The sequence below is a fragment of the Sturnus vulgaris genome, chromosome 2, assembly GCF_052056855.1.
Source record: "Sturnus vulgaris isolate bStuVul1 chromosome 2, bStuVul1.hap1, whole genome shotgun sequence".
Classification (NCBI taxonomy): Eukaryota; Metazoa; Chordata; class Aves; order Passeriformes; family Sturnidae; genus Sturnus; species Sturnus vulgaris.
Window position 1 is genome coordinate 102,249,786 of NC_142244.1, and position 26,832 is coordinate 102,276,617.

The 26,832-nt window shown below is 40.6% G+C and overlaps 1 protein-coding gene across 1 annotated transcript in view; it reads right to left on the reverse strand.

Moving 5' to 3' along the window:
• Positions 1–1,325: 1,325 nt before the first annotated feature.
• VEGFD (vascular endothelial growth factor D) overlaps positions 1,326–26,832 on the reverse strand; it is a 30,081-nt gene continuing 4,574 nt past the window's right edge. Inside the window, exons 2-7 of the mRNA XM_014875883.2 lie at positions 14,000–14,210; positions 9,826–10,016; positions 7,283–7,431; positions 5,934–6,031; positions 3,468–3,663; positions 1,326–1,997 (exon numbers count right to left, since the gene is read on the reverse strand). Of these exons, the coding sequence (XP_014731369.1) occupies positions 1,871–1,997; positions 3,468–3,663; positions 5,934–6,031; positions 7,283–7,431; positions 9,826–10,016; positions 14,000–14,210 (972 nt within the window). The 3' untranslated portion in view covers positions 1,326–1,870. The remainder of the gene's footprint in view (positions 1,998–3,467; positions 3,664–5,933; positions 6,032–7,282; positions 7,432–9,825; positions 10,017–13,999; positions 14,211–26,832) is intronic.

Consider the following 26,832-nt stretch of genomic DNA (forward strand, 5'->3'; position numbering starts at 1 on the left):
TGCTACCAGTTAAGTGTCAGGTTTGCCTCTGCAGCTCCCTGGCTTTCTGAGGAGTGTGCTACAGGGGTAGCTTATTGGCAACACAGCCAAATGGTCAGGGTGCCCCCAGAAGAGATAGAGGAGAAGTGATGGGGAAGTTCACTCCATTTCTGGACCCCTGTGCAGCTCAGGAACCTCACCACCACAGAGATGTTTGAATTTAGAGCCTCTTGGAGGAGAAGGGGAGATGTAAGGGTGTGCTTGTGCTGCCAGGCTGGTTACTCTGGGATCACCTTCCCCTTCTTGTCCATGCAGAGTTCATGCTGGCAGCTCTGGAGGAGCACCCACAAGCAGGATCCCAGTGCAGCCCAGGAGGTAACCCTGCTCCAGGGGCTCCACCCAGGATGCTCACAGGTCAGACTACACTGCTCAGTGAGAGAATCCCAGGCCAGTTCACAGAGCAGATAGCACAAACAGCCTGCAGGTATGTTTGTACAAACCTAGGTCCCAGATGGCTTAGGAAACACTCACAGAACTCAGGATCAAATCCTAAATGCCTTACTGAGACTAAAGGCATGTTAAATTGTTTGGTGTTTTGTCCAGCCGTTCAATCAATCTTACACGATTTGGCTCTAATTTTATTATAAAGCAATCTATTTTTTCCTATATGAATAAAAAAGGAATCTTAGTTGCACATCAGAAATCAATTTCCTGTTCCCTGTGTTGTGTCAAACGTTCCATCTCTGTAACATTTATTTCATATACTCTATTCCCTTTTTTCACAGTGCAGTGTAGAGTAGGAGAATTCAGCAACTGGGAAAAAATCATACAAATGTCAAGAATATCACTTCCAGTTCAGAATTATTGCTTATAATATTTTCCCTGGACTACCTCACACAAGATTTCAGAGGCTCAGAAAATAATATTGCTCTTTTACCTGATCTGCTTAAAGCACTGTTACTCAGGCCTCACATTGGGGAGAGGAATTTCAGTGCAAAGGAGATATTTTCATTGCATAGTAGGCTAAAAGGAAAACCATCTTCTAGTGAAGTCCTTTTCCAAAAAATCACTGAAGAGTTAGTACTGGTGTGGTGTTATCCTCTTAGGACAGTTAACAGACTATACCAGCAACAAATAAATAAATCACACATGCTGTCAGGCAGAAATGGGAATTTTTTTTTTTCCCCCAGAAACTATTGGATCAAATGACCTCGTTTCGACCTGGGTTTGGGCAGAAGCCAGTCCCTGTGGAACAAATGTAGGAAAACTGTACTTGAAATGGCTTTGGGTTTTTTCTTATTTTCTTTTTGTTGGGCAGAATTTTAAAATAACAGAGAAAAATCAAATCCACTCGAATAACTGATGTATTTATTTTCTTATATACACTTAAATATGGCACATCTGACAGTAGTTGTACAATAAACACAAAATGATAATCAAAGCTGGACAGTAGATCAAATAACTCAGTGCTGAACCTATTAGAAGCCAAATCCTGTACACTGAATTTCTGAAGAAAGTTTTACCCAGGAGCTGCATTAGCTAAGGATTCAGAGATTAAGATTATCAAGTCTCAGTTTCTGAATGACTGGCTGGAGACTGTGACTCTATTTCCAATGCACAGTTTCATCTTCCATAATGTAACATTTAACTGGCACTTTCCAGTCTTTCTTCCATGCAGCCAGAAATTCATCAGCTGTTGTTACCTCTTAGAGAACAATTACCAATGTCCCAAAGGATTCACTTGCAGTTAGTGATTACTCTAATAAATAAATGCAGACTGGATTAATTCTTCTGCTATTAATGTGGAAGATGTTCATGTTTACTATTGTTTGAAAGTCAGTGACAGCTACTTTGCAAAGCAGTGGATTTTCGAAGAATAGGGGAAGCTGAGTCAAGGAGTTTCTCTGCTTTGGGACCCATGAGAACCTCTCTTCTCCTTTGGACAACGACAGTGCCTGGAACACACTGGTTTGGCAGTTGGGCATGTTCTGGGTTGGGGTGGACATCTGTCTTCACAACTGTTTGATAAAGGAAAAAGAACACGAAAGAGAAAAGCATTTTAATATGAAAATTCTTCACTGTAATATTCCTCAACTTTTTCATCAATGAACACTGCAATGCTCCCTACACACTGTTTAGGAAAATGTTGACATCCTACAACACAGGGAGACAAGAATTTGCTGCTTCACAATTTTTGTCTACAGCAGCATATCTTGCAGTGGTCCATTTGTCCAGATTCACATCTTAAGTGATGCTTTCCTTTCTTGAGACCAGTGAAGTCCTGAGGGTCAGCACTGCATAGTGCTGCCCTTGGACTCTGCAAAGTAGCTTATCTCACTTCATCATTCAGCTTTGCTCCTCCAGAAATACTGCACACGGAAGTCTGGCATTAAGGTCATGTGTCCAGATTACAGGAACTTCTAGAAGCCAAATTCATGTAAACAAATGATTACATTGTTCCCCTCCCACCTCTCTGAAACATATAAATAACCAATTCTTTCATGCTCATTTTTAGCTCGACTGATTGTTTTAGCTGTTTTTATACTTGCTAACTATTTTGTGTTTGTCCTTGCTCTCAAAGCTGAAGATGAAAATGTTAATTCTTCCACAGCATCTTTCCTGTGAATGAATTTATGAAGCCACTGAGAGTGGACCCTGTTGGTGAACACTCAGTGAACTACACCTCTCTCATGGTACCCAGGGAAACTGGATGCTGACTATCCTTATATAAACTTTGAGACTAAGCTACTGCATGCTCCTGGGTCTCTACATGGGACCAAAGCTTTCTGAAAAATTTTAAAAAATTAACTAATCCATGAAAACAAGTGTTCTAAGAGGGCATTTTCTATCTGTGATTTGATACAGAAACCCTAAAACTAATAATAAAAACAGATTACGGAAATTTATGGAATATAGTAGCCCCAGAACAATTTTCCTGCTTCTCAGTGGGGTCAGAGCTGGTTTAGTAGATTTATATGTGTACAAAATTGCATTAGGTTTAGAAAATTATTTGCTCTGAGGACCAACTGGAAGAGGAATGTGCTGTGTGCTCTGTGTGCAAATATAGGGAGCCTTTGTCTCTAACCATCCATGAGATTGCCTTCAGCTGGCACAGAGAACACCTGTCACAGGATGGGTTCTGCCTACCTACAAGACTCGATAGCTCATTGCAAGAACTAATATCAGTTGTAGTACAGTTTTAATCATCATTCCCTAAAGATAAGCAAAAAAAACCAAACGGTAGTAAGTATTGATAGTTGATTTGCAGCCTTGTCCAGATTTCTTAAAAATACAAATAAACCTTAGATTCCTTTTATATGGTAAGTATTGTAAATATAACCTCCAATATTTTTATCAGTGTTATTATTTTTTTATTTCTGTAATTTCAGCAAGGTATTTTATCCCAAGTGGACCTCCCAGCCAGTTAAGCACTTGCACCTCTAATTCAGCTCTTGCAATGTAGACACTGAATGGCAAGGATCACTTACCTGCAGGTTTCAGCATGAAATATCTTGTGTTTTAGAGCACAGCTCTCCTGGCTCTCCCTACACAAATAGCAGCTGCAGTTCTCTTTACTTTGAAAGAAATCTGTGGGACACTTATGTCTACAGATGCATTCACAATTTTCTTCATCAAATTCCATATGTTGTCCACACATAGCCAGCTCAGCAAGAGGAGGGAGTCCTGCAACAGCACATACATCTTTTAGCAGTAAGCTTTACATGACTAAATCCTGCTTTGAAGAGACTCTTTATATTCTCTATTCATTAGGACTCACACATGTACTTTCTATAGATTCTAGACTTCACAATTTCTGATGCAACTTCCCATGCAGAGAAGGACTCTAGAGGACTGAGCTGATTATTTCACGTTATTCTAATACTGCTATTTCTAGTGAATTGAACTTAGCACAAAAAAGTTTTGGGGGATGTATACTGCAAGAACCTAGTGTTATGTTTTGGAATACACAAATATTTTCTGGACAGCAAGTTTTAAAAAGATAATCTCAAAAGGATTTCATCTATACCTGTGACAAAAAGGCACATCCGTGCACACTACCACACCCACCACATGTGTACTTCACTACACAGTCACTGCAGGAATTTTTAAGGAGTAATGCTATGTCTACTAGGGGGCAAGCTGGCCTAGCACTTCAACAAGGAGCACATTCATATTTGTCAAAGATGAAAGAAAATACTTCATTTGAGAAAAAAAGCCAAAACAGCCAAGGGAACTCGCTGTCTAATATCTTCCCTGAAAATGCACATCTGGAGTACAATATGGAGCTAATCCTAGCAAAAAGGGAACACATTTTGTGAAAGCTTTATTAAAATGCAAGCAGCACATCCCTGGTTAAAGGTCATGGCATATAAGGTGTCATTGGGAAGGTAATTTCCTGTAGTTTTACAATTAGCTCTTGGATATAACCTATGGAATGTGAAATGTAACCTGCACCTCTGCCATCTGATCCCTGATCTCAGTGGCCAGAAAAGGCTTGCACATTACTTGAAAGAAATTTTCATTATTATTTACTCAATACTGAAAAATCAGTATCTGGACAGAATAAAACCTAAGGCCTATTGAAAGGGAGGAGGGAGTGTGCTTAAAATTCTTGGAAGACAAACCCTTTCCTTGGGGTGATAAAGCTTGGCATGTGTGAAGTGGTGCAGAGTGTTTCGATCTCACTTTGTTTCAACCTCAAAGACAGATTTTAAGTTGTTTTGTCCCAGCCACTTGCCAAATACAATGTACTTTACTTTTTCTGAGGAAATATTGAGTCTATGTCAGTAGAGGCCATAATTCAACAAGTCACAGATTTTAATGCTCCAAGCTGCCTTTACAAAAGACTCCGAGTTAAGGGGGCTCTGGCTATTCTCAGTCCTTTGGACTCACTCTGAAATACAGAGTACTAATCCTTTCTGGACTGAGAAGTGTAACTTGTGTTTTATTGCCTAACCTGATGGTCAGAGGATCTTATCCAGAGTGAGAAAAGATCCAACAGAAACCACTATGCAAATTATTTCTTGCTTATTAACATTAGGAGATTGTAATCAGTAAACCAGTTTATGAGGTTATTTAGTTTTATTTTAGTTTTCTGGTCTAGGAATTACTTGCCAGACTGATTTATTGTTGTCTTGAATGGTTTATTCTTTGTCTTGCTGAATGTAGCTTGAAGCACAAAGGCAAGGTTTCTTTCTCTGTCTGTTTCCTCTAGTGCCATGATCGTGTTATTTTGACCAATACAATTTCCTGAGAAAAACAATTTTAAAAACCTTGCATAGGACTTGGAGAAAATTTAATTTCTCTTAATATTTATTGCTAGTAAGTATGCTTAGACTTGCACAATTACCACCCAGAATACTTCCTGCAATTTTCTTTGACAAGTTAAAATTTTACAGGAGAAGCAGAGGAAGAAAGGCAGTTGCTATTCTTCTACAAATTTTATCATCTTCCATTTCCTTCCACAGACCTGAAGAAGTATACATACATACTCCTGAGAATGTAGGGTATATCAGTTTGAAAGATTCCTAAATAACCTAAGATTATCATTAAAAGTACTCAAATATTTTGAAAGGTTGTATAATTTTTTGCACTGAGTGTAACTAATGTGCAGGACTGGTTTTGTCTCTCTTATTCGCTATTAATTCTTTTCTTAAGAACTGAAAATAAAATTTAAAAAATAAAATGAGTACCTGCCTCATGCAATGTATTCTAGGGCATTTTTTTTCTACAGTTAAGAAATTTCCCTAATGCCCACCATACAATTTAAGGCACATGTGAAACAAAAATTTGTACAGAGCGCCTACTTCACAAAATCTTATAAATACTTTCCTATGTCCTACTCTGGTTGCTAATATAGAGAGAGTAAAATATCCAAGAAAAAAAGACCAGAATGGGAGAGAAAGAGCTTGGAGATAGTATTAAAAAGTGTCTATTTGTCAGTCCATCTTTACCTTCTCGTCTGTTGGAGTGCTGTGTGTCTATAACACATTCACATTTGTCACTATCCCAGATCCATCCATTATGGCAGAATTTGTTGGTAAAGGGGCATCTAGAAGAAAACCAAATTGAGACAGGAATTTAAGAAAATAATTAGGGGCATCAGAGTATCCATTTGGCAAAATGAGGTGCTGGTGTGCAGGATCTGCCACCTGTACCAGGTGAAGGCCTGGCACCTGTGTGCTTTTCTGCTGCAAATAGAGAATGGGGTCTGGGTGGTTCTCTGATAGGGCAGAGCTCTCACAGGACACAAGTTCAGCACCTATTTCAGATTACAGCCTTAGGAAAAAGCTACAGTTTTGCAGCTCCACTTTTCCACAAAACAGCTTTACCCCAGGCAGGGTGGTCTTTGTCCTGCAGTGTTCATGTTGTGTAACTTTACTCAATTTTGCCTTACTGCCAGAAGGTTCAGTTCCAGTTTAATTTGCCCGTGCTCATGGATGCACAGGGGACTATTTCAGTGTCAGAGGGACAGATTGACTTTCAGGCCCTTTGCTCTGGGAGAGGAACTCACAAACTGAAAAAAGACTGGGGTTCTGTGTTTGTCAAGAAAGAGGATTCAGAGGCCAGCAGGCTGAGGGAGGGCTGGAGTGGCTTTGCTGAAGTGACACCTCTCCCCACCCCAGTGTCCAGCTGAAGGGCAGTGATGGGGACAAGCCAAATGCAGGGCTTGACAGAGAATTTCGAGCTGACTTCCAGTGAGTCACTAAAGCTCTTTTAGTTTCTAGAGTCTTTGTTTAATTTATGTAGCCTTTTCTCACCAGGAGTGCTGGTATTTTATGCCATATTTTGGAGTGAGATGTGAGGTCACTTTTTCTCCCGTCCATGAGCCCGACAGATGCAAACCAAGACTGGATCAAAAAGTGGAAAGCCAAGATTCACATCGATTCTGACCCAACATGCTCTGTCAAGTATGACAGAGGGCTTTTGCTTGAGCACAGAACTCAGTGTGCCCTGGCTAAATAGTGACACAGCAGAGCTGTGAGTTTGCTGTCAAACAGAGTTTGCTGTCTCAAATAGCTCCACTGGAGCATAATGCCAGTTTGAGCACTTTGAGTCCTTGCTCAAGAACCTAAATATCTTAATGACTCCAGATGCTGCTGAACTGGCCTACAGTTTGTTGGATTCTGATGACCCCTCACTTAACATTCACATGGTTTGGGTGTACTTCCTAACCCAGAGTGATAACTAAGTTATTCAGAAAAACTGTTGGGATAACAGAAAGAGAGTGGACCATTATAGCATGCAGATCAGGACAAAACAATTTCAACATGTGTAGAAGTTTGCAGATGAGGGAACTTACCCATCTTCTTCTGGGTACTGGACAGATCTTCGTATGATGGTGTACTGGGGGCGCTGGGTATTTGATGTACACTTACAGGCTGTGTGATTGGCAATTTTGATGGGCACAGGCTCAGGAACACTTGTCAAGGGAACTGAGATTTCAAAGAGCTAGATGGAAAAAAATGACATTTATTTTACAGTTTCCATTCTTCAGCTAATAATTAATTAATAGCTATTAAATAATAATTAATAATTAACATTTTAAATAAAATTATTGTATTCTTTACCACCATTTTCCCCATCTTTGCTCTTATCTAGAGATAGTTACCATAAATAAAAATGAACAGAAGTGCACTGGAGGTTTTGAAGAATAAGCAATGCCCACCTAGGTAGGAACTTGCCAAAATGGGCACCCAGGACTACTCAAAATTATTTTGCAAGCAAACACAAAAACCTCTTTTGGATGCTGGAGCCAAATGTGAAAGAGGTAGGTGTTGAGAACTTTGTTCTTGGTTGCACCATCAGTTGAGTCTCTACCACTTACAGAGACACCTACTTAACTGTCCTTGGGGATAATCACACTATGCATCTTCAGGGACCTAACTTAAACCTCACAGCCTCCTCAGAGAGGGGAGAAACAGGAGTAAATACAGGAAAGTTCATTCTGCTTCAGCTGGGTTTCTGCAGGGAATCTTCCTGGAAACGTCTCTCTGTTGACTGTAGCAGGAGCTTTAGGAACAAAGCAGCCTGCTTTCAGTGCATCCAAATTGTTAAGAGTGACCTCTGGGTAGGGCTGTGGAGGCTCTGGTTCCTTGGGCAGCTGTGTGTAGGAGCTGTTGAAGTAATCCACATTCCCTCTGCCCCTCAAACCAGCTTCCTTCCCATGGAAACCCAAGCACTGGGCACATCTTGGTGTGCCAGCATGTCTTGGCTTAAAGCTGCATCTACCCGCAGGGACTGAGTATTCCTAAGCAGACTGCTTAGGCATTAAAACTTATGTGTTGCAGTGTCTAACTTTAGGTGGCATCAATATCCTCCAGTCGATATTTTATACCAAGGGAAAAAATCCTCTTACTAATATGAGAATATGGGAATATGGGAATAATTCCACCAGATGAATAAATCTGGACTGATCGCGGTGTATCCAGGAATGGAACTTAGCTGGGGACGTTTGAGGGAATGCTTATTTTGAAGGATGCTAAAGGAATGTTGCACTCTGCAAAATTGCAGTTTTTCAACAAACTTATGAACTGCTGCTTAAAAAACACATAAATAAATAAATACTTCTTAGCCTGACCTAGCTCCCTGAGCTGATCAGATGTCTTTTGTGTGTGGCCAACAACTCATAACAGCTTCCTCCTTCTGGTGTGGAATGAAAGCAATTAATGAGCATTGACGCAAGAAGGACAAGCCCTGATTTATTTTACTCCAGCTATATTCCAGCACAACCAGACAGAGTGGAATTACATTCCAACAAACACAAAATAAATTCAGAAGTGAATTGGACCTGTTCCCCATAAGGGCTTCAATTTTCTTTTAGAAACAACTGCCTTTGATCTTTATTATGATTTAAAGAGAAGCCTTTTTCAGAAGTAGAATTTCATTTATTACACCAAGTGAAATAGGAATGCACAAGATGAAGGTTCATCAAAGAAGACAAGTCTTCATCTGTGGGTATGAATCATAGAATCATAGAAAGGCTTGGTTGGAAGGGACCTTAAAGATCAGTTCCAACCCCTTACCCCTTCCCCTGGGCAGGGGTGACACCCACTAGACCAGATGCTGATGAACAATGGATGGTTTCATCCACAGAGTGGATTTGAAGTACTAAACTTGGAGCTCTGCTCACTCACCCACTGGAGCAAGATATCTCTGTGCATAGCCTCTAGTGGGAGTAGAGAAAAGCTGTCTGTCTATCTATGCTCAGTTTTTGGGAGTGGCCATTAAAACTTGGGTATCGCCTGTTGCACCTATTTAGTAATTGACTACTGGTTTATGCCTTTATTTCCCTAAGAGGCCTGTAATTTGGGACATTCTGATCCTGAGGCATGCTAATTAAGAGCATCTGGTCTCACCTGATGAATATGTCTCCTTTTTTGGCTTGAAAAATTGCACATCCAAAATTATTAACCAGTTATTTACTTCTTGGTACAGACGATAATGTTGAAATGCAGTGGCCCAACACAACAAAATTTCCTGCAGTTAAACCTTGAATACAGAGGATTTCTAGGAGACAATGCTCTCAAGGGATTCCCAGTCCAAGTAACAATATATTAAAGAAGGATCTAACTTCTGGTGGTCACGAGCCTGCAGTCGCTTTCTAAGAGTCTGATTTTCTATCTCTACACAGAAATAAACGATTTTTTAATAATGCAACATGAATGTAAAGTGCTATTGCTCACTCCTGCATTTGCTCCACATGGATAAAAAATTAATTCTTCTGTTTGTTATGATAGAGCAGACAGATCTTTCATAACAGGATCTCAGAAACCAAACATCCTCCTTCCCCTCCCTTTTTGGTGAGCCAGGGTAAAAAGAAAACAGATGCACAGCCTCATTTACCGTTTTTGACACGTAAGTTGTACTTGTATTCATGCAGCTGAGACTTTCCTCGTTGCAGCAACCTCCACATCTGAACACATTCACACAGGGAGGCTTGAAAAATTTATTGGTTGTTGTACCCAGCTCTTTGGCAACTTCCACGCAGGTTTCCCTTGGCACACACTGAGTCTTTTGCCATTCTTCATCTATGACTGGAGAAAACACCATTTTTATGAACAATCATGGCAAAGTTAAACCTCTTGATTAGTGAAGCAGAAGAATTATATAAATAAAAATGAAGTGCTGGCAGGCCATTTACTTGCATCAATTTGCACTTATTTGTATCAGTCTAATGACCAGAGGGAGCCTGAGTGCAAAATTATCGCAGAAGTTTACACCATCTGCCCTGGCAGAGAGGTTGTTGCATTTATCTGCCTTTAGTTTTCAATGCAAATGACCAAAATCTGTTAATTCCAGCAGATCAGGTAGAGCTGCATTGATTTCCCTTAGCTGAATATCCCCAGCTCCACAGTGTCTCTCTGACAAAGCTGCCCCACACCCTGTTCCCCTTTGCTCCAGGGTGGCCTTCCTTATTGTCATTTTATCCTCTCTCTGAGTGTTCCCCACCATGGACTCAGCAGAGCCTGGCCTTTAATGTGCAAAAGCACATTAATGATTACCAGATTCTGGTCAGAGGGTATGAGTACTCCTGGTGGATGTCAGCCAGGGAGCACCGTTTCCAAAATGCCCGGTGAAATCCAAGACAAACAGTCTCACACCTCAGTACCACCAGGGGGTTCCAGGCTGAATAACAGGAATATTAATTCAAGCCTGAGTCATCTAGTCAAAACACTGTGGCACCTTTCAAATTCTGAATTTCTGTAGACTAGTAGTCTAGGCTTGACTGATTTGTCAAACTCTGACTTTAAGGAGGAATAACCCATTAATTGCCTGAACCAGACAGAGAAAACAGTGACATTTACATACTATACATAATAGTCTTGAGTTTTGTCAATAGGTGGCTCTCCATTTTTTGCCTTTTGCTAACTTGATTCAAGGCATGGAATTGCTCATGAGTTATCAATGCTTATGCCTTAAGTTCTTCTTAAAATGATGAAAAACAGTTTTCCTCTTTACCCCCTACATCAGGCTTGTGAAAGACGAAAAGCAACTTTTATACTATTAAAAAATGCTCTCTCTTCCAGTGCAACACACTTCCCTACTATTGTAAAAGCAGTGCCTACATTTACAGTGAAATTCTGAGAAAGAAGAAATTCTGGAATATTTTAACCTCCATGCTATACCTCGCTTTCAGATGAAGATCTATTTTTCTCATTCCTGATTTTCTTTTTGCTATTTTAAACTCTTTCTTTAACTGACTTTGTATATTTAAAGAATTTTGTTTATTCCTGCAAAGTCCTTTGACAGGGTTGATTTGCTCCATTTTTCAGTCATGCAAAGAGTACAGGAAATAAGATTTTGATGTCTGAATTGTGAAGAAGAGGTATAAATTTAGAGAAGAATAATCATTAAAATTAATAGAATTTTCTAGAGTAATGTTAATTCTATCAAAACGCTAATCTAATCCTATCATTAAAATAGAAATTAAAGTGTTTGCACATTCATTAGGATATGTACATGCAATCGCTTCAGATGTCACTTCAATGAGTATAAGCAGCAATGACCTTTCCAGCTACACACATCCTCACTTTATTAACCACTTCTTTAGCAGAAGGGCTGTTGCAGGAACTGGCTGACAAGGAAGTGGGTGTCACATCTTGTTCAGAAGCCCCATGGTCACTCTGGTCATTTCTGTGACCAAGCACAGAGCAGTTTCTGAGAAATTTTTCTGTGATACAGTCTCCAGCTTGAAAGTGCTTAGTGACTGAGCAGCTCAGGGGAGACTGTGATTAGATGAAGTGACACAAACTTTCAGTTAATTCACTATTAAAGCTTTAGAAAGGAGGAAAAAGACTCCTGAATTTCCCCCAGAGGAGTTTGGAGTGCTGTGGAAGATACTCTAGTGAAAAAATGGTAAGTCTTGACCCAGCCTTCTCAACAAAACATTTTATTAAAACAAAACTGATTCCCTTGGCAGAGAGGTCACTGTTTAATGACTGGAAAGGGTGTGGGAAAGAAATACATGTTTATTGGCCTGTGTTTTTTTAGAAGAAACTTTAGTACCTTGAACATACGAATATATTAGAACAAAAGTACTTTCTGTCCTGGGATAATTCCACTTTGAATGGAAGAATGGAGAAGGTGGCCCAATGGGCTTTTTTTTTAACTTGAATTTCGACAACCTGACTTTTAACGAGAAAGCTGACATCTCTGTGTCTAAAGTTAGACTTTCAAAGGGAAAATAGGAAGCAACCTAATAGCTGTTCCCAGAAGAAAACTGTGTCTATATAACCACAGTAAAATGGAACCACAGAACAGTTTAGTTTAGAAGGGACCTTGAAGATCAGCTAATTCCAACACCCCTGCTGTGGGCAGGAACACCTTCCTCTAGACCAGGATGCTTAGTATTCAATCCAGCCAGGCCTTGAGCACTTCAGGGATGGGTCATCCACAGCTTCTCTGTGCAACCTGCTCCAGTGTCTTCCTAATATCTAATCTAAACTTACCCTCTTTTTTCATTACATGCCCTTGGGAAAAGTCCCTCTCCAGCTCTCTTGCAGCTCCCTCTTAGGAAGGCTGGAATTAGATCTCCATGGAGCCTCATCTTTTCCAGGCTGCACAACCCCAGCTCTCTTAGCCTGACTTCATAAGGGAGGTGCTCCAGCCCTGTGACCATCTCAAATTAGTCACAGCACATTAAATGGCCTAGTGACCTTGTTATCTGAATATTATTTATGTTATAAATATTGAATTACATTATTCTGCCACTGAAAAATGCCCATCTCAATGTTCCCTGCCTCAGTAACATTTTATAATGTCCCCTGTTTCCATGCTTTTTTGACAAAAGGGATGTTTTAGTTTTGCAGAACTGTTGGTGTTCACTAAATGAGCAACAGTGAGTAGAGGATTACAGCACTTGACTCTGGGTACTCCTAATAACTCTAAGGATTTTTAATGTTTCTGAGTAGAATTAAAAGGTTATGTAAGCAAGAATGTTTATCACTCTTAAAAGCTGTCTTAATTGTTCTTCATGTGTGTATTTGTTTCAACTTTTTTTCTGTACAAAATTACTGTGTCAATTGTAAAACCATGCCTGTTATATGAAAACCCTCTTCAGACAGGCCCTTGTATACACATTTCTGTGTTGTGGCTCAGAGAAGCAATTTAAGGCCTTTGCTCAGACATAATTTAGCTGAGTAATGGTGTGTGAATGTGGCTGGGGTTGATGTAAAAGTGATATTGGAACAGGATCAGCAATATCTAATTTCCCAAAAGGAAAGTGATATGATAATATCACGTCAGAATAAAGACAACAAAGAGATTATCTGAGCCTGTCCTTCATTAGGCTGTAGTTTAGCTTTGCTGTAGGATGTCAATTTGCTGGACCAAAATATAGTAACTGATCCTTTGTTTTACATCCATGAATATGTAATGCCTCTTGAGCATCACAGCTAGAAGGAACAATATTCATACTTGTTCCAGATGGAGGGAGTAGGCTGTGATTCTCCACTTTTAGTTCCTGGTGGGTTGCCTCAAGATCACTTTTCTCTGCAGAAACTTCCTTAAACAGATTGAGGTTAGGACAACACCTTCTTTCTCTCAATTCCCACACAGAAACTGCTGCTGGTGCAGTGCCTTGTATCAGAGCACACCTAATAAAAAAGGGATTTCTATGCCTGCAGTAAAGTTTGTTCATTTCTGCCTGCAAGCAAGTTCTGAGATGTACCACAGTGCTGCTGTCCAGCCCCTCAGCCAGTTGTTCCAACCTGGTTTTTGTACATTGACTTCTCTTTCTTCTGTGCACTGATGAATCCCTGAACAGTACATCTTCCCTTTGGAGAGTATGCAGAGGAAATAAGCCTGATTTGGCCACAGAACAGGGAGGTGTACTCAGGCTGTTGCCTTTTTCGTGTTTTCATGTTCATCTTTTCCATACAAAGTCATTTTCCAGTAATGCCCTCTTGTTTCCAGTATGGATATATTCTAGGAAACCCTTTACTTCACAGTTTACTGCACAAGAATCAGGGAGGGGTCTTGAAGCTGAGATCAGACTTGGCCACAAACCTGCACCTACCTTTCAGTGTGTCGATATCATAGAAAGCAGCAGCAAATCTGGTCGAGCGATGTGAAGCAGAGCGGGAGTCTAAGTTGGCCAGGCTCTTGAGTTTTAGCCTGCATTTCCACAGCTTCCAGTCCTCAGAGTGAGTGATGTGAAGCAGCTCTTCCAGGCTGGATGCTCTCCTAATCTGCTGTTCTGACCGTTCCAGTGCTGACAGAGATGTCCTCTGGAAGGAAAGGGGGCAGTCAGAAAGCCAGTACTTCACACCCAGTGCAGCACATGGAGCACTTGGACCAAAAGGCAGCACATTACTGAGGACATCTGAGTGTACCTGGGAAAACAGAGGCACACAGAGATGTCCCAGGCTTTGAGAGTGCCCAGCACCAGACTTATCTGCAGGCTTTGTGCCCACATAGATTGGGAAGGGGAGATACCCACTTCTTCACCCTCTTCATCACAGCCCTCAGAACTGTTTGACAAATGCAGACTTTACTGTGTCCCTGGTATCCAGGGAATCTTGTAGACACTGATCACATCACTGCTGTGCCTGAGCTGGCCAGTCATGCCAGAGTGAATCCCAGGGCACCCTACAGATAACCTGACTCAGTTCAGCTGGTGAGCCCAGCCCATGTGCCTCTGCAACAAAGCACCTCAGGTGCCAAAACTCTGGTTCCAGCCAAGAGACATCACTGCAGGGTCAGGTGACACAGCTGGAAGCTGCACTAGGTACGAGGGCCCATCCGTAGGGCAGGCAAGCAGATGATTCAACATGCTGCAAAGGGCAGGATGCATCTGCCATCTCCCGTTGTGCCTACACTGGGGTCATGCCCATGTCCAGCCTCAGAGCTGTGGCTGTGCAGCAGCATTAGCACAGTCACTGCATTCTCCACCTGTGTGATGTTCATGACCATTCTGCTTCCATTGGAGAAAACTCTCTACAAAGACCTGTACCATCAGTTTGAAGTTAATATTCACTTTAAAAATAGCTGTTTAATACTTAATATTGCACAGCACCCTGTAACAATAGTGCTTTCTTTGGCTGCTGCTTTCTGACATCTGTGTTTGTGCCTTTATCAAGGCACAGAATATTTATTTCCACTGACTCACCAGATCTGCTGAAAACATTGTCTCCAACACAAGTAAGAGGTTATCTTTGTAAATGTCTGTGTTGCACTGGGCTGGTGCTCTCTCAGCTGTTCTCTCTGCTCATACAGTGAACTATATTTTTTGACTTGCAAACAAAGGGCTGCAGTGCCAGCTGTCACAAATAAAATTCCAGCTCTTTAAAGCAAAGCTGTAGTGCAAGAGGCTGTCGATGAGGTGTGTAGCAGACAGCAGTCTGGACCAGTAGCAAGCGAGTGCTCTGTATAGGGCTGGGGAAGGGGTGAGGGAAAGGGCCACCTATAACAGGAAGACTTTTAGATGAGATCTGAAATCTAAGCACTGAGTGCATCTGTTACTCATTTTAAAGACAACTGTGGCCTTTATTTTGCAACAATACAGATGTTAGCCTGTACACATGGGCCAAGTTAATTTTTGGGTAATTACCTTCCACTGACCTAAAATTCCTTAAGTAGTTAACTCAGAAAAAAGTTGTTTGCTCTCCTTTTATGCCCATACAGAACATTGTATTGTGCTCTAGCAAGTTGCCATATTTCATTATAGAGAGGGCTGCTTCATAGGTGAATGATTTCTCATGCATTTCATATGTGGTAAAAACTGGAAACCTCATCTCAATACTTATGGACAAATAGCTCAGAAGGAATGTGAATACTTAGCACCAGTAACTGAATTTCTAGACAGTTTTACAAACAAGATACCCAGAATTTTGCTGATCCAGGAAAGCTGAAATTCATCTTGAGGTCAATGTGTCAAGACTTATTTGTTCTAAGAACCACAGCTTATATTCACTCCCATTCACAAACTGTATCCTTGGTCTTGCAAAACACGTGAGTGTAGGACCAGCACTGGCATGGTAATGGGACCAAAGATATCAAAACTGAGGTCTATTAAGAATTGACTTTTTTCCTCTCTCTTTGCAGTACTAAATATGTTCTAGCTGAATCAGCATCTAAGACTTTTAAACTAGACTGAATTTACAGAGAACCTGTAAAATGAGATGACAGCATTCTGGAACTTAGAAGACATATCCCTGCACTTCTTGTAAGAGCCAGCAGTTTGGGATGACTAGTTTCTCAATTTCTCTTACTCCTGTATCAAGAGGTTTTATTAGTCATAGAATCATAGAAGGTTGGAAAAGACCTCTAAGATCATAAAGTCCAACCATCAACCCAACACCACCACTGTGTTCACCACTAAACCAAACCTTGATTATTTTATGAGCAAAATAAGGTCTAACCCTGAGATGAAAGAGTAGAGAAAAAGTAGCAATGCCTCATCATGGTAAGCAAAGATCACTAATCTTTATCTAAAGCAAGAATTTTTACTGCTTTAAGGACTTTTTAAAAGTATATAAATTCCATAATGTGGACACAATACACTGAAATTAGCAAACTTTATGCTGTCACAAGTACTATTGTGTAGAAGGGTCATTAATAGAGGCAATTTCTATGCCAAAAAAGTATCTTCTATAGGATTTGAATTCTGGCAATTAAAAAAAACCACCTCTGATACTGATGCATAATAGTGATACTAACAAAATCTGCCTATGTATTCAGGTTGTTTCTTCTCTTATTGCTTTTCCTATTTTGGAAATTGGAGGGTATGGCCAAAGGAAATGGAAGGAGCAGTGCTCATTGTAGAATTGTCATCAGAAAGGTCTCCTAATTAACCTAATCATGATCATCCAAAACTCACAGAGAGTTAGCACTTCTCTGTCAGATCCAGCTCTGCTCAACATTGCCTAAGCTATTCAACCCCGAAGGGAATCTGTTGCCCCTTCTCTTATCATGTTTCCTGACACCTATCCAAGCTCTGCAGCTGGGTGGGATTGCCTGTTGCCTACCAAAATAATGCAAGAATAATTGTATTCCTGCTTCTTATATTTGACTTCTTCCTACAGGGAACAGATCTCACAGCTGACTTTTTAACTTCTTCACAGGATTCCTTATCCAGTACAGAATTTTCTGATGCCCTTTCCCATAACAACAGCACTGAGATAAAGTATGGTCTTTTCCTCTGAGCATTGCTGACACTTGGCAAGATGGTGAGCTGAAGGCACTGCTGGCATTTAAGGGAGGTCTGAATCTCAAGTCGTTATAGGATTTTACAGTGGAGACATCTATTTTCTTTGTGAGCTGGTCGCCCTGAGCTCTTTCTGTAGCAAAGACAGAGAAATATAGGCACTTTTAGAACATGATTCATTTGAAATCACACTGAAAGTCTTTTTGCTGGGTGACCAGCAAGGCCAGACTCACCAGATCACAGGAGGTATCAGTGTGGTACATCTTTGGTCAAACATATCTCAACACAGCTGTCTGGGGTATAAAACATCTGAAGAGAAGCACTGAATTTTGCTCCAGTCTTGCTAAGTGTCAAAACAGGAATAGTGAAAAGCCCCTTATGTGTTTTTTTTTTATTTGTTTGAGACTACTACAATGTTCTTATCTAAAACATTGTTCTAAATGCTTGCTAGAGCACACAGCAGACAGTTAGGCAACCAGAATACATCCTCATCATAATACACTTTGACCATAGAGGTGACTGCCCAAAGAGAGCATTCAAAAGTAAAAGCTTAAAAAATGAAATGTGTAGAAGGTGCATCAGCTCCATCAGCAGGACAAAGCCCTACAGCTTGAACTGCTTCTACTGACAGCCCTCTTCCTACAGCACAGCTGCACCAAATAGAGCATTGTCATGAAATCTTTCCACAGCATTCATTTCTGGTCATGCTATTTTGAAAAGGACAGCACCAAATAAAAACACAGAACCTCTTATGGTCTCAGATAATACCATGGATGAAGTTCCATAGGGCACCACACAGACCTGGAGACTTCTTACATATACTGCTGTTTAAATTCAAGCTGTTTAGATATAGACATACTCTTTCTGACTTAAAAGATCTACTTAGAAGAATGCAGCTTTGGACAGAAATATGAATAAATCTTTCAAAATATGAAACTGGAGGAGGGTGTTAGATTCAACAGAGTCCCAAACTTTCCTGTCATCTGATTTAGAATTTTATCACCTTGATAGCAAGTGGAAAGCAGTTAAAACAGCATTTCAACAGGAGGGGAGCTCTTCACTCAGCCAGAGAGCAGAAGAAAGATATATAGATATCAAACTGACATTTCACTGACATTTCTGGGAGATCCAGCTCCTCACAAAAAGCAAAGGAGGAACAGAACAATTGACTGCCTGCTTTCCCTGACTGTAGCCATCTGCACATGTTGTTTCACACTTTTCAGATATCCCTACCTCCCTTTTTCAGTCTTTCCCTGAAAAATACATTCCTTCCTTCCAGGTTCCCATCTCATTCTCCACTTTGTTCTCAACGTCTTGAATTCCTTGTTTGTATGCTGTTTATTTTCACTCCTTTCTCCATATTTTGGTAGGTAGGAGTCTAGTGAAACCTATCTCAGACTGAGCTGCTCAGCCTCCTGGTCCAGAGGAACATTGATTTTTTTTCCCTTCCACGCCCTCATCCAAATTTCCTTTACATTCTCACAGATTTTAGCTGAGGTGAGCTGTCACCATTGTGGAAGTTGTTGGATGTAATGGTTGCAACCAAGATACAGAGCAGAACTTCACTGCACTTGGCATGGTACATGTAGGGAGCAAAATCATGAACTCTGGCCCCAGAAGGCTTAAAATATGCATTAAGACTTGAGAGAAAAACAAATTAGACAAGGAGACATTGGGAAAGGACCATGGCAGTGTAGTTTCAATGCTCCCAAAATGAAAAAATTACCTGTGGAGCCATATCACTACAAAGCTCCAAATGCCCTAAACTTTCAGTACCCATCAATGTACACCCCGTAGTCCACCAAAGACATAATGCTATTCCCTGTGAGAAATGTTGGAGCAGAATTTATCGATAACAGGTATCAAAGGTTTAAGTAGTTCATTCTTATCTCCTCAGCTTGCTGCTACTCCTAATGTCATTTTTCTAAGTACCTTATCTAAAAACGGATCCCATATCCCAAGATAAAAACCAGATTCATAATTAACTGAAGTCACATGTGTTTTGAAACACTGACCTTTCATATGTTCCAAAATTATCCTTCAATTCAAAGACGAATATCTGTTTTCCTCTATTTTGGCTATGAACAATCATCAGGAAATGATAACGCAAGTTAGCATTGTGATTTTTGGATAATTACAACTCTTCTTCTTCCAAAAGAAACCATAATGGGCTATCTATCTTCTTCCTAGTAATCTTAGATGCCAGAAAAACCCTAAAAGTAGTCAGCATTGGAAAGGAACAAGAGAAAAAGCAGTGATACATTCAGTGGCCTTTCCCACATTGGACACTGACTAAAATCAGACACTGAGTTCATTTCCCCGCTGTTCTATGCTAATCCAAAGTTTAGCTAAAGCATCATGTCCTGAAGATGCACAGTCCCCCAGACAGCCTGCACTGTTCAAAGTGGGCTCTTTCTTGAGTATTAGTATTGGCCATACCCTGTCAGGGGCTGCAGCTCTGCAGTTTGCACCTTTTCTCCATCCTTGACAAACTCCCAGATTTCCTCCTTAGGAAAAACAAATCAAAATTATGTCTAAGAAAGCCACCAGAAACCCACCTTTGCAGAACTCCTTTTTTTTTCTTGGCATGTGCTGCTCTTTTCAGCAGCATTAATGCTGTGTTTCAAGACCTCCTGGAGGTATTTTGAGCAACAGAGGAAAGATGTGGAGTACAACAGTAAAAAAATAAAAGTCTGCGAAGGTCCTAAATTTATTTAATATAAAAACATGTGAGGTTGTATTTAAGAAAACAGATGCATGAATGATCTGCATTTCTGCAGATGAATAATATTTCGTGTAAGAAGGCAAAAATAAAAATTGATTGAAATCTATATTTTGCTCAATCTGCCTGCATTTCCTCTGTACTCAAGCATGCTCACAGACCCAGGAAATAACATCCTGAAAGCTTTATATATATGATTACTTTCCTTAAGCCCCAGCCTCTCTACAGTAGGACATACACCTCTGCTTAAAGCTAAACACATGTAAGAATTCTTCTGATAAGGAACGTTTTTCCGAGTTAAGGTGACAGACATTATCATGGCAAGTGCTGCATAAATACCAATGGAAATTTTCAACATTACCACTGTGTCTGAGACCAGGACAAATTATTAAGGAACCTCTTGATAACCTTGCACTGTTTAATCATCCATCCTCTCAGCAGCTAAGCAATAGAAAAAAGGTAACAGATTTATCTTGCTAGTGAAAGCAGATTGTAGCTGCATAGCACAGTGATTATTCCCTTAATGCCATTGTATCACAGACTTGGCCACAGGCTTAAGATAAGGTTAGACTATAGCTTTAAAAATTAACCAATCTGTGGGGTGGAAGTTTTGTCTCAAAATGAGGGCACCTGAGCACAAAGAGTACTGGCAGCACATGAGGACATTGTGAACCTTTATGCCAGCCTTGTGTGCTTTACACAGCTGAAGCAACTGCATTCAGTTCTAGAGAAGTTATGTAGAAGACAAAGACTTGATGCAACCAGAAGGTGAATTCCCCCTGTTCCAGTGCTGCCTGAAGGCTTATCTCAGAACTAGAGTCAAACCAGTTTAAATACTTGGTAGGTGATTCATCACCACAAGAAAATACCAAGGAATTTTGCTTCTATGTATGGTACACCTGAAAGCAACCTCCTTTTCTCTTCCACAGTGCATTCCCCAAGGTGATTTTACCACAGTGTATAAACTGATTGTAGTTGCAGGCTCATCTTTTGGAGAAAGAGTGGCTACAGCTCCTTGCCACCCCACAATTACCAAAAATAAAAAATACTCTGATTCTATGATTCTATTCACCTGAATGAATATGAGCTATTTACCTGAGAGTCCTCTCATCGATAATGGAGAAAAATAGGGCAATGGGTGAATATTCACCCCATTCTAAAGCCTGTTGAAGTAACTGTGCCTCCAAAATGCCTCTTCCTCTCCACTGATGCTGAAGGATGAATTGGGAGATCACCAGCTCAGCTGTAGTGAGGGGACCTGAATCCCACTCAAATGAGAGTATCAAATGAGATTAAATAACCTCTCCTAATCTAAAGCACAAGAAATTTATGAGGTACACAAATATGATCATCCAGAAAGTGCAACTGCACCAGGGTCAGAAGGACCTGGAACTGGCTGCACTGGCAGGGGAAAGCACTCCATTCCCTCTCTTGGCAGTAAAATAAAGAAGCTCCTGCCACTATGATGCCAACACAAAGAACTACATTTTCCTTGTAAGAATAACAAGCTTTTGTGGAGTTTTTGCAGTAAGAAGAACTCTTTTGAAGGTTTTCATCATTATTAGTAGTATTTTTAGCATTATTGTGTCCCCTACGACTTTGGAGTCAGGTAAACACATGAAATAAAGACATGATACCTAACCTGGTGTCTATAGCCAAAGCAAAAGATACAAAAAAAGAGAGGAAAGCATTCATCTAAAGGGAGTACCAAGGAAACAGAAGATATTGCTCAGAGTGACAGGCCATGATTTTGGCCTGAGCAGGGGCTCAACCATTGCCAAATTTTATCATAACAAATATTGTCTGTAATACAGCATCTTGTTATCTTTGGGGTGTTGCATAACAGGTAATAAAATAGTGAGAGTCTTCTGCAGCTTGAAAACATGAGGCTTGGAGGAGTGACTTACTGCCCTATCAACAAGCAACTGCATCACCCCATAAATATCCATCATGAGGCATCTCACTCTGCCACATATCTGACATATTAGCATGCAGTAATTTTATCATCACATTGTATTTCATTTCTGGGGAGAGAAAGAGCATTTACTTTTCAACAGCTCCAGTAAAATAATAATTTTTATTCTCTCTCAGCTATGAACTTCTAATATATGAAGTTGCATCCTTGACTATATTTGTTCTGGAAGCATCATTGTACATAATAAGTGCACAAATAAGCTATTTTTAATTACAATGAACATGACCACAGAGGGACAAAACAATTAGATATTTTGACTTCCTACTAAAATTGTTCTCTGAAACATGATGGGCTTGTCATGGGATTTTTAATTGGCTATTACAGTCTTTGTCACCTCAGAAGCATGGATGAAATTTCAGGAGCACGCAGTACTTCACTCAACCTTCAAAATGTCGTAAACAAATACTCAAATCTCTTCTAAAAATGTTTCATCTCTCACAGTGCACTGCCTTGTCCAGACTGAACATTCATTTGATCACCACAGTTACAGCATTAATAACCCGAAGGGGCATTCTGTTTATAGTGGGGACAAGTTTAGGCCCTGTGAGACAAATTTCCAGCTGTCACTTTTTAAAAAGAGTGTTTTCTCCAGTGAGAGCTGTATTGAAAGATACAGTAATTCTGTCCAAGTGTATAGCAAAAAAGGATGGAACTTCTTCCCTGAAAAAAGCTCAAGGACTGAGGAGCAGGCACAGGAAAATTTAACTTCCCTCACCCACAATATGTTCAAAACCTCTCTGCAGTCTGCCTTGAGAGTTGGAGAATGCTGGCCCTGGCTGTGCATCCTCTCAGGAAAGGGTGACCGTGTGACCACAGCACTCCATCCTCAAGTCCTGTGTGCCATGGCTGCTGGAAGGGAAACTGCATGGAGCCCTGGCATGGGAGAAGAGCAGTGTGGAGTTGCCAGAGCACAGGAAGAAGGACTGACAGATATGTTACTTGTGGGTTTGGGAGGAACAAAAAATGGTCAAACTAATAGTGTGGCCAGGGGTTGTATGAGGTTGCAGAGTGCTGAAGGGAGACATTGACCTGAGACTGTCACATTTCTCACTGGTACATTTGTGATGTTTGAGGGCCTCTTTTGCTGAAACTTTGTCAGTACATCATCTGACTGAGACACAAAACCAGAGGAGGAGGCGACTCTAGACTGCCCCACCTCATGTTCAATGTGGTAAAAAGCTTCTTCCAGACACTCCTTGAAAGTCTGTCTTCTTGGTCTCCAGTTTAACTTCCACTGAAGAAGGAGATCTAATTACCTGTTTTCTAAAATTAGTGATCAAGGTGGTGATAAAACAGCTTCTACTTTAGCTGAAGATGACATGTTCTCACAAGTAAATCATATTAACGTCTCTGAGGCTTCAAGAAAACAGCTGTTTTGTATTTTGAATGGCCTTTTGAACTAGAATAGATCTTTTGTGGTACTACAGCAAACAAATTAGACTTCTTGCACTTTAGTAGCATGCTTACATTATAAAAATCCTTGGAGATGAAACATTTCAGTTGCTGTATTCTCTCTTGCATAAACCAAAATACTGAAAGCAAATAACTGAAAACATCAGAATTGGACATGATTTGGTGGAAGCATGGATCTCAGAATATTTCATTTAATTTTTCATGTCCAAAGCAGAGACTGATAATATTTTATCAATACCTCTCAGAACTATATACTTTTAGCCAGTTGGGTCTTTACACCACAATGAGGCACTTTTGCTCAGCCAGCAAATATTTTGAGTATCAGTTGCAACTCTCATTAAACAGATGATTCTTCCCACAGCCAGGTCTTTTGGCTCTCATGGGAAACATCCTCCAGTTGTGATTTTGAAGATAACAACATCCATTGTGCATCACTTTGTGGGCAGTAATGGAAAAGCTGGAGTGGTAGATGAAAGAAAAGGACTGGTCTGCTAATTTTCTTCATTTTCAAGCCTAGTCAACTACATTGAGAGTTTACCTTTAGGTCCCTCCTACAGTGATCAGACCAAGTACATTCATTTGGTAAGGCAAAAAACACAGGTGATTTGTCATAAATGTCCAGTGTGGTAACTCATTGATATATCCTAAATTCTACTGACAAGTTTGGAATTCTTACAAATTTTCCAAACTTCTGCTTACATGCTTGTTCTTATGGTCTTGCATTGCTGCAATGCCTTGAGGCAGATGTGCTGCTTAATACAGGGCTCAGCTAGAACATTATCACTTCACTGTACACCAGGTTAGGGGCTGGCCCAACACTATGACAGGGTGTACACATCAAAAATAGCATATTAAATGTGTTTACATGAGCGTGTCCAGGCTGTAGTCACCGTCCCTTGATATTTGTCCATTCTTTGGAAGTCACTGGGGTTTGGAGAGTGAGTTTAGAATGGCTCAGTAACACAGACCTCCATGAAATCAGATGACTATGTATTCTTTTAATATTTGAAAATATTTTTTAATGTGATGAAGGGTCCTTCAGTTAGTGCTTTCATTGGTTTTTGGGTTTTCCCCAAGATACTTTAATAAATGTTTTGGAAGTATGAGTAGCCAGTTGGACAGCTGGGTTTCAAAATGTCACTCACAAAGCAAAGCCATTGCCAACACTGAATGAACTTATGTTACCCCAATCACATGCACACATTTTCCTGGAATTGTAGTTTTTCTTGAGTAATATTTCCCTAGCAATTCAGAAAAGTATCCTAACGTGGTTTCTGAGTCACGTTGCTAATTAAAGTGAAAAGTTTTGCCTGTCTTTGTGGCACATTCTCTGTGTGCGAAGTGACATACGATACAGTAACATGATGCAACTTTTTGCAATTCAGCGTGACTCAGATAGAATTCCCTCCCCAGCTGCACTCAGCAGTGACCACGCTGCAGTCAGTGACCGAGAATTGTCCCACCCAGCACAGGCTGTTCCCATGAAAGCATGGCTCAGGCAAACCCAGCCTGACATCCCAAGAATGAGGAAGGTCGCTGCCCCTTTCCAAGCCCATTCATGAGGTGCCCACGGGGATGGCCAAATCCCACGAGTCCAGCTCCACGGTGTTCGTGCTCAAACTTTGTGACTTTGTGGAAGCAGAAGGACCCTAGATGGCGTCCTACCACCAGCTGAGTGCTCCCACACCTTAAATCACATTTGGGCAAAAAATATTAAAAAAAATACGCGGCCGTCCTTCACAAAGGAAGGAAACTGAATTTTTCTTAATGCAAGAAAGCTAAAATAGCTTGTGCAATTGTTCTGCTGTTCATTGGTACAGAAGCCCATATATCACCAGGATGTTAAAAAAAGATGTTCTGCTTGGTTTCCCATGGGCAAAGGGGGTCTGTGCAGCTGTGGTGGGGGCACTCAGCATTTTGTTTCCATTCCTCAAATCCTAGCAAGATGTATGATGATTTGCAAAGCATGCTGGGGAGGTGGAAGCAGGTGGAGAAGTAGATAAGGGAATGGCACATAGTGAGAGGAATAAGAAATTTCTCAGGAATAAGTGTTTCTGAAGGAAAGTTACCGTATCAGATTTACTACCCTGCAGCAGCATAGCTCAGGTCATTTTCCCCCCTCAGCAATATGGTCTCAAAGCCAAGTCCAAGAAAGGGCAAAGGCCAGTTTTATAACCAGACTTGCTTGCTCTTTAAGAAAGGCCTAAAAGAATCACAGATCCCACTGTGTGATAACTATAAAAAGTATTGTACAACGTCTTTTTAGTGGGAATAAATGAGTTATCACCTACAACTGTACCTTATTTATTTTTCCCAAATGCCAGTAGGGTGTCCACTGGAGATAAGACACAAGTAAACCTTATCTGGAGTAGTGACAGTGTTGATCAGAACAAAAACTGCAGACATCATGGCAGGGGTCTCACAAGCCAGAGTTTGCACCAGTTTTTTTCCTGATTTCAGGCAGATCATTTCTGTGCTTGCCTCCTGTGGGAGCCTACATGGATATCACCACACAGCACCAATGCCTGTGGGAGAAAGCAGCAGCAGGCTGCAGAAAACAGAAACAAACAACACTTACTGAGCCTGAGCTGATGGCTTGTTTTGGTTGCTTTCAGACCACTAATTAACAAAAATATGGCCCACTGCCCTCCTAACCTGCATTCTTGCCTCCCCTTGGTTTCACAGACTTTCAGATGTGAGCTACAACTGATGGAAAAGTTTAATTAATGTTTAATTTCAAACATCTGATAATTGGATTTCTCAAATGCTGCATCTGATTAATCTACACGGCCTGGTGTATCTTTCCAAGCTCTGCTCTATCCTCAGACATTAAAATCCTAGCTGAGATGGACTGGATTGGATCAGCAGTTGGGAGGGATTATTTTGCTATTTCTCATGAGTGAGAACTGTTCTTGATAAAGTAGCAGGGTGTTAGTAGTTGCCTTTCCAAATTGATAAGAGCCAAGGACGGATGCTGTGTGGCATGATAATAATACAGGGTTGTTCTGTTTGCCTTCAGTGCACCTTGTCAAGACAGCAGCAGATAAGTCAGAACAAATTGGCTTTCCTCACAAGTTCCCTGATAGCTTCTCACTTCTGAAGGAAAAAACGCAAACAATCATTTCTGCAGGAAGATGTAAGTATATTTTCACACATTTTTGGCTCATTGTGCCTTTCAGAGATGGTAATCATAGAGAATCAAAAGCAGCAGACAAAACTGGGAGAATGAACTACTTCTGAAAACCACAATCTCATAATATTTTTTTAGAAGTGTTTCCTAACTTTGAAAGGAAGCTGGATTTGAGGATAAAAAGCTGGTTTAAACAGAGAAATTGTTCCCAATGACATTTCATATTGCTTTTCGTAGCAGTGGAGCACTTTGCTGGAATTTCAGGAGTTGCCTTTGAGGAAGAGATCCCACGACACGGAAGATTTGTTAGAATCTAACTTTTCTAGAAACTGAGCAACATTTGCAAGCAGATTTTAGAAAGCTGTGTAGCTCTATCTGCAAAACATTATAATGTCAGTTATAATTTCAGAGACAAAAGCTTACAGGCAGCTGTGCTGCTCAGGTTTCCTCCCAGGGCTCTGTTT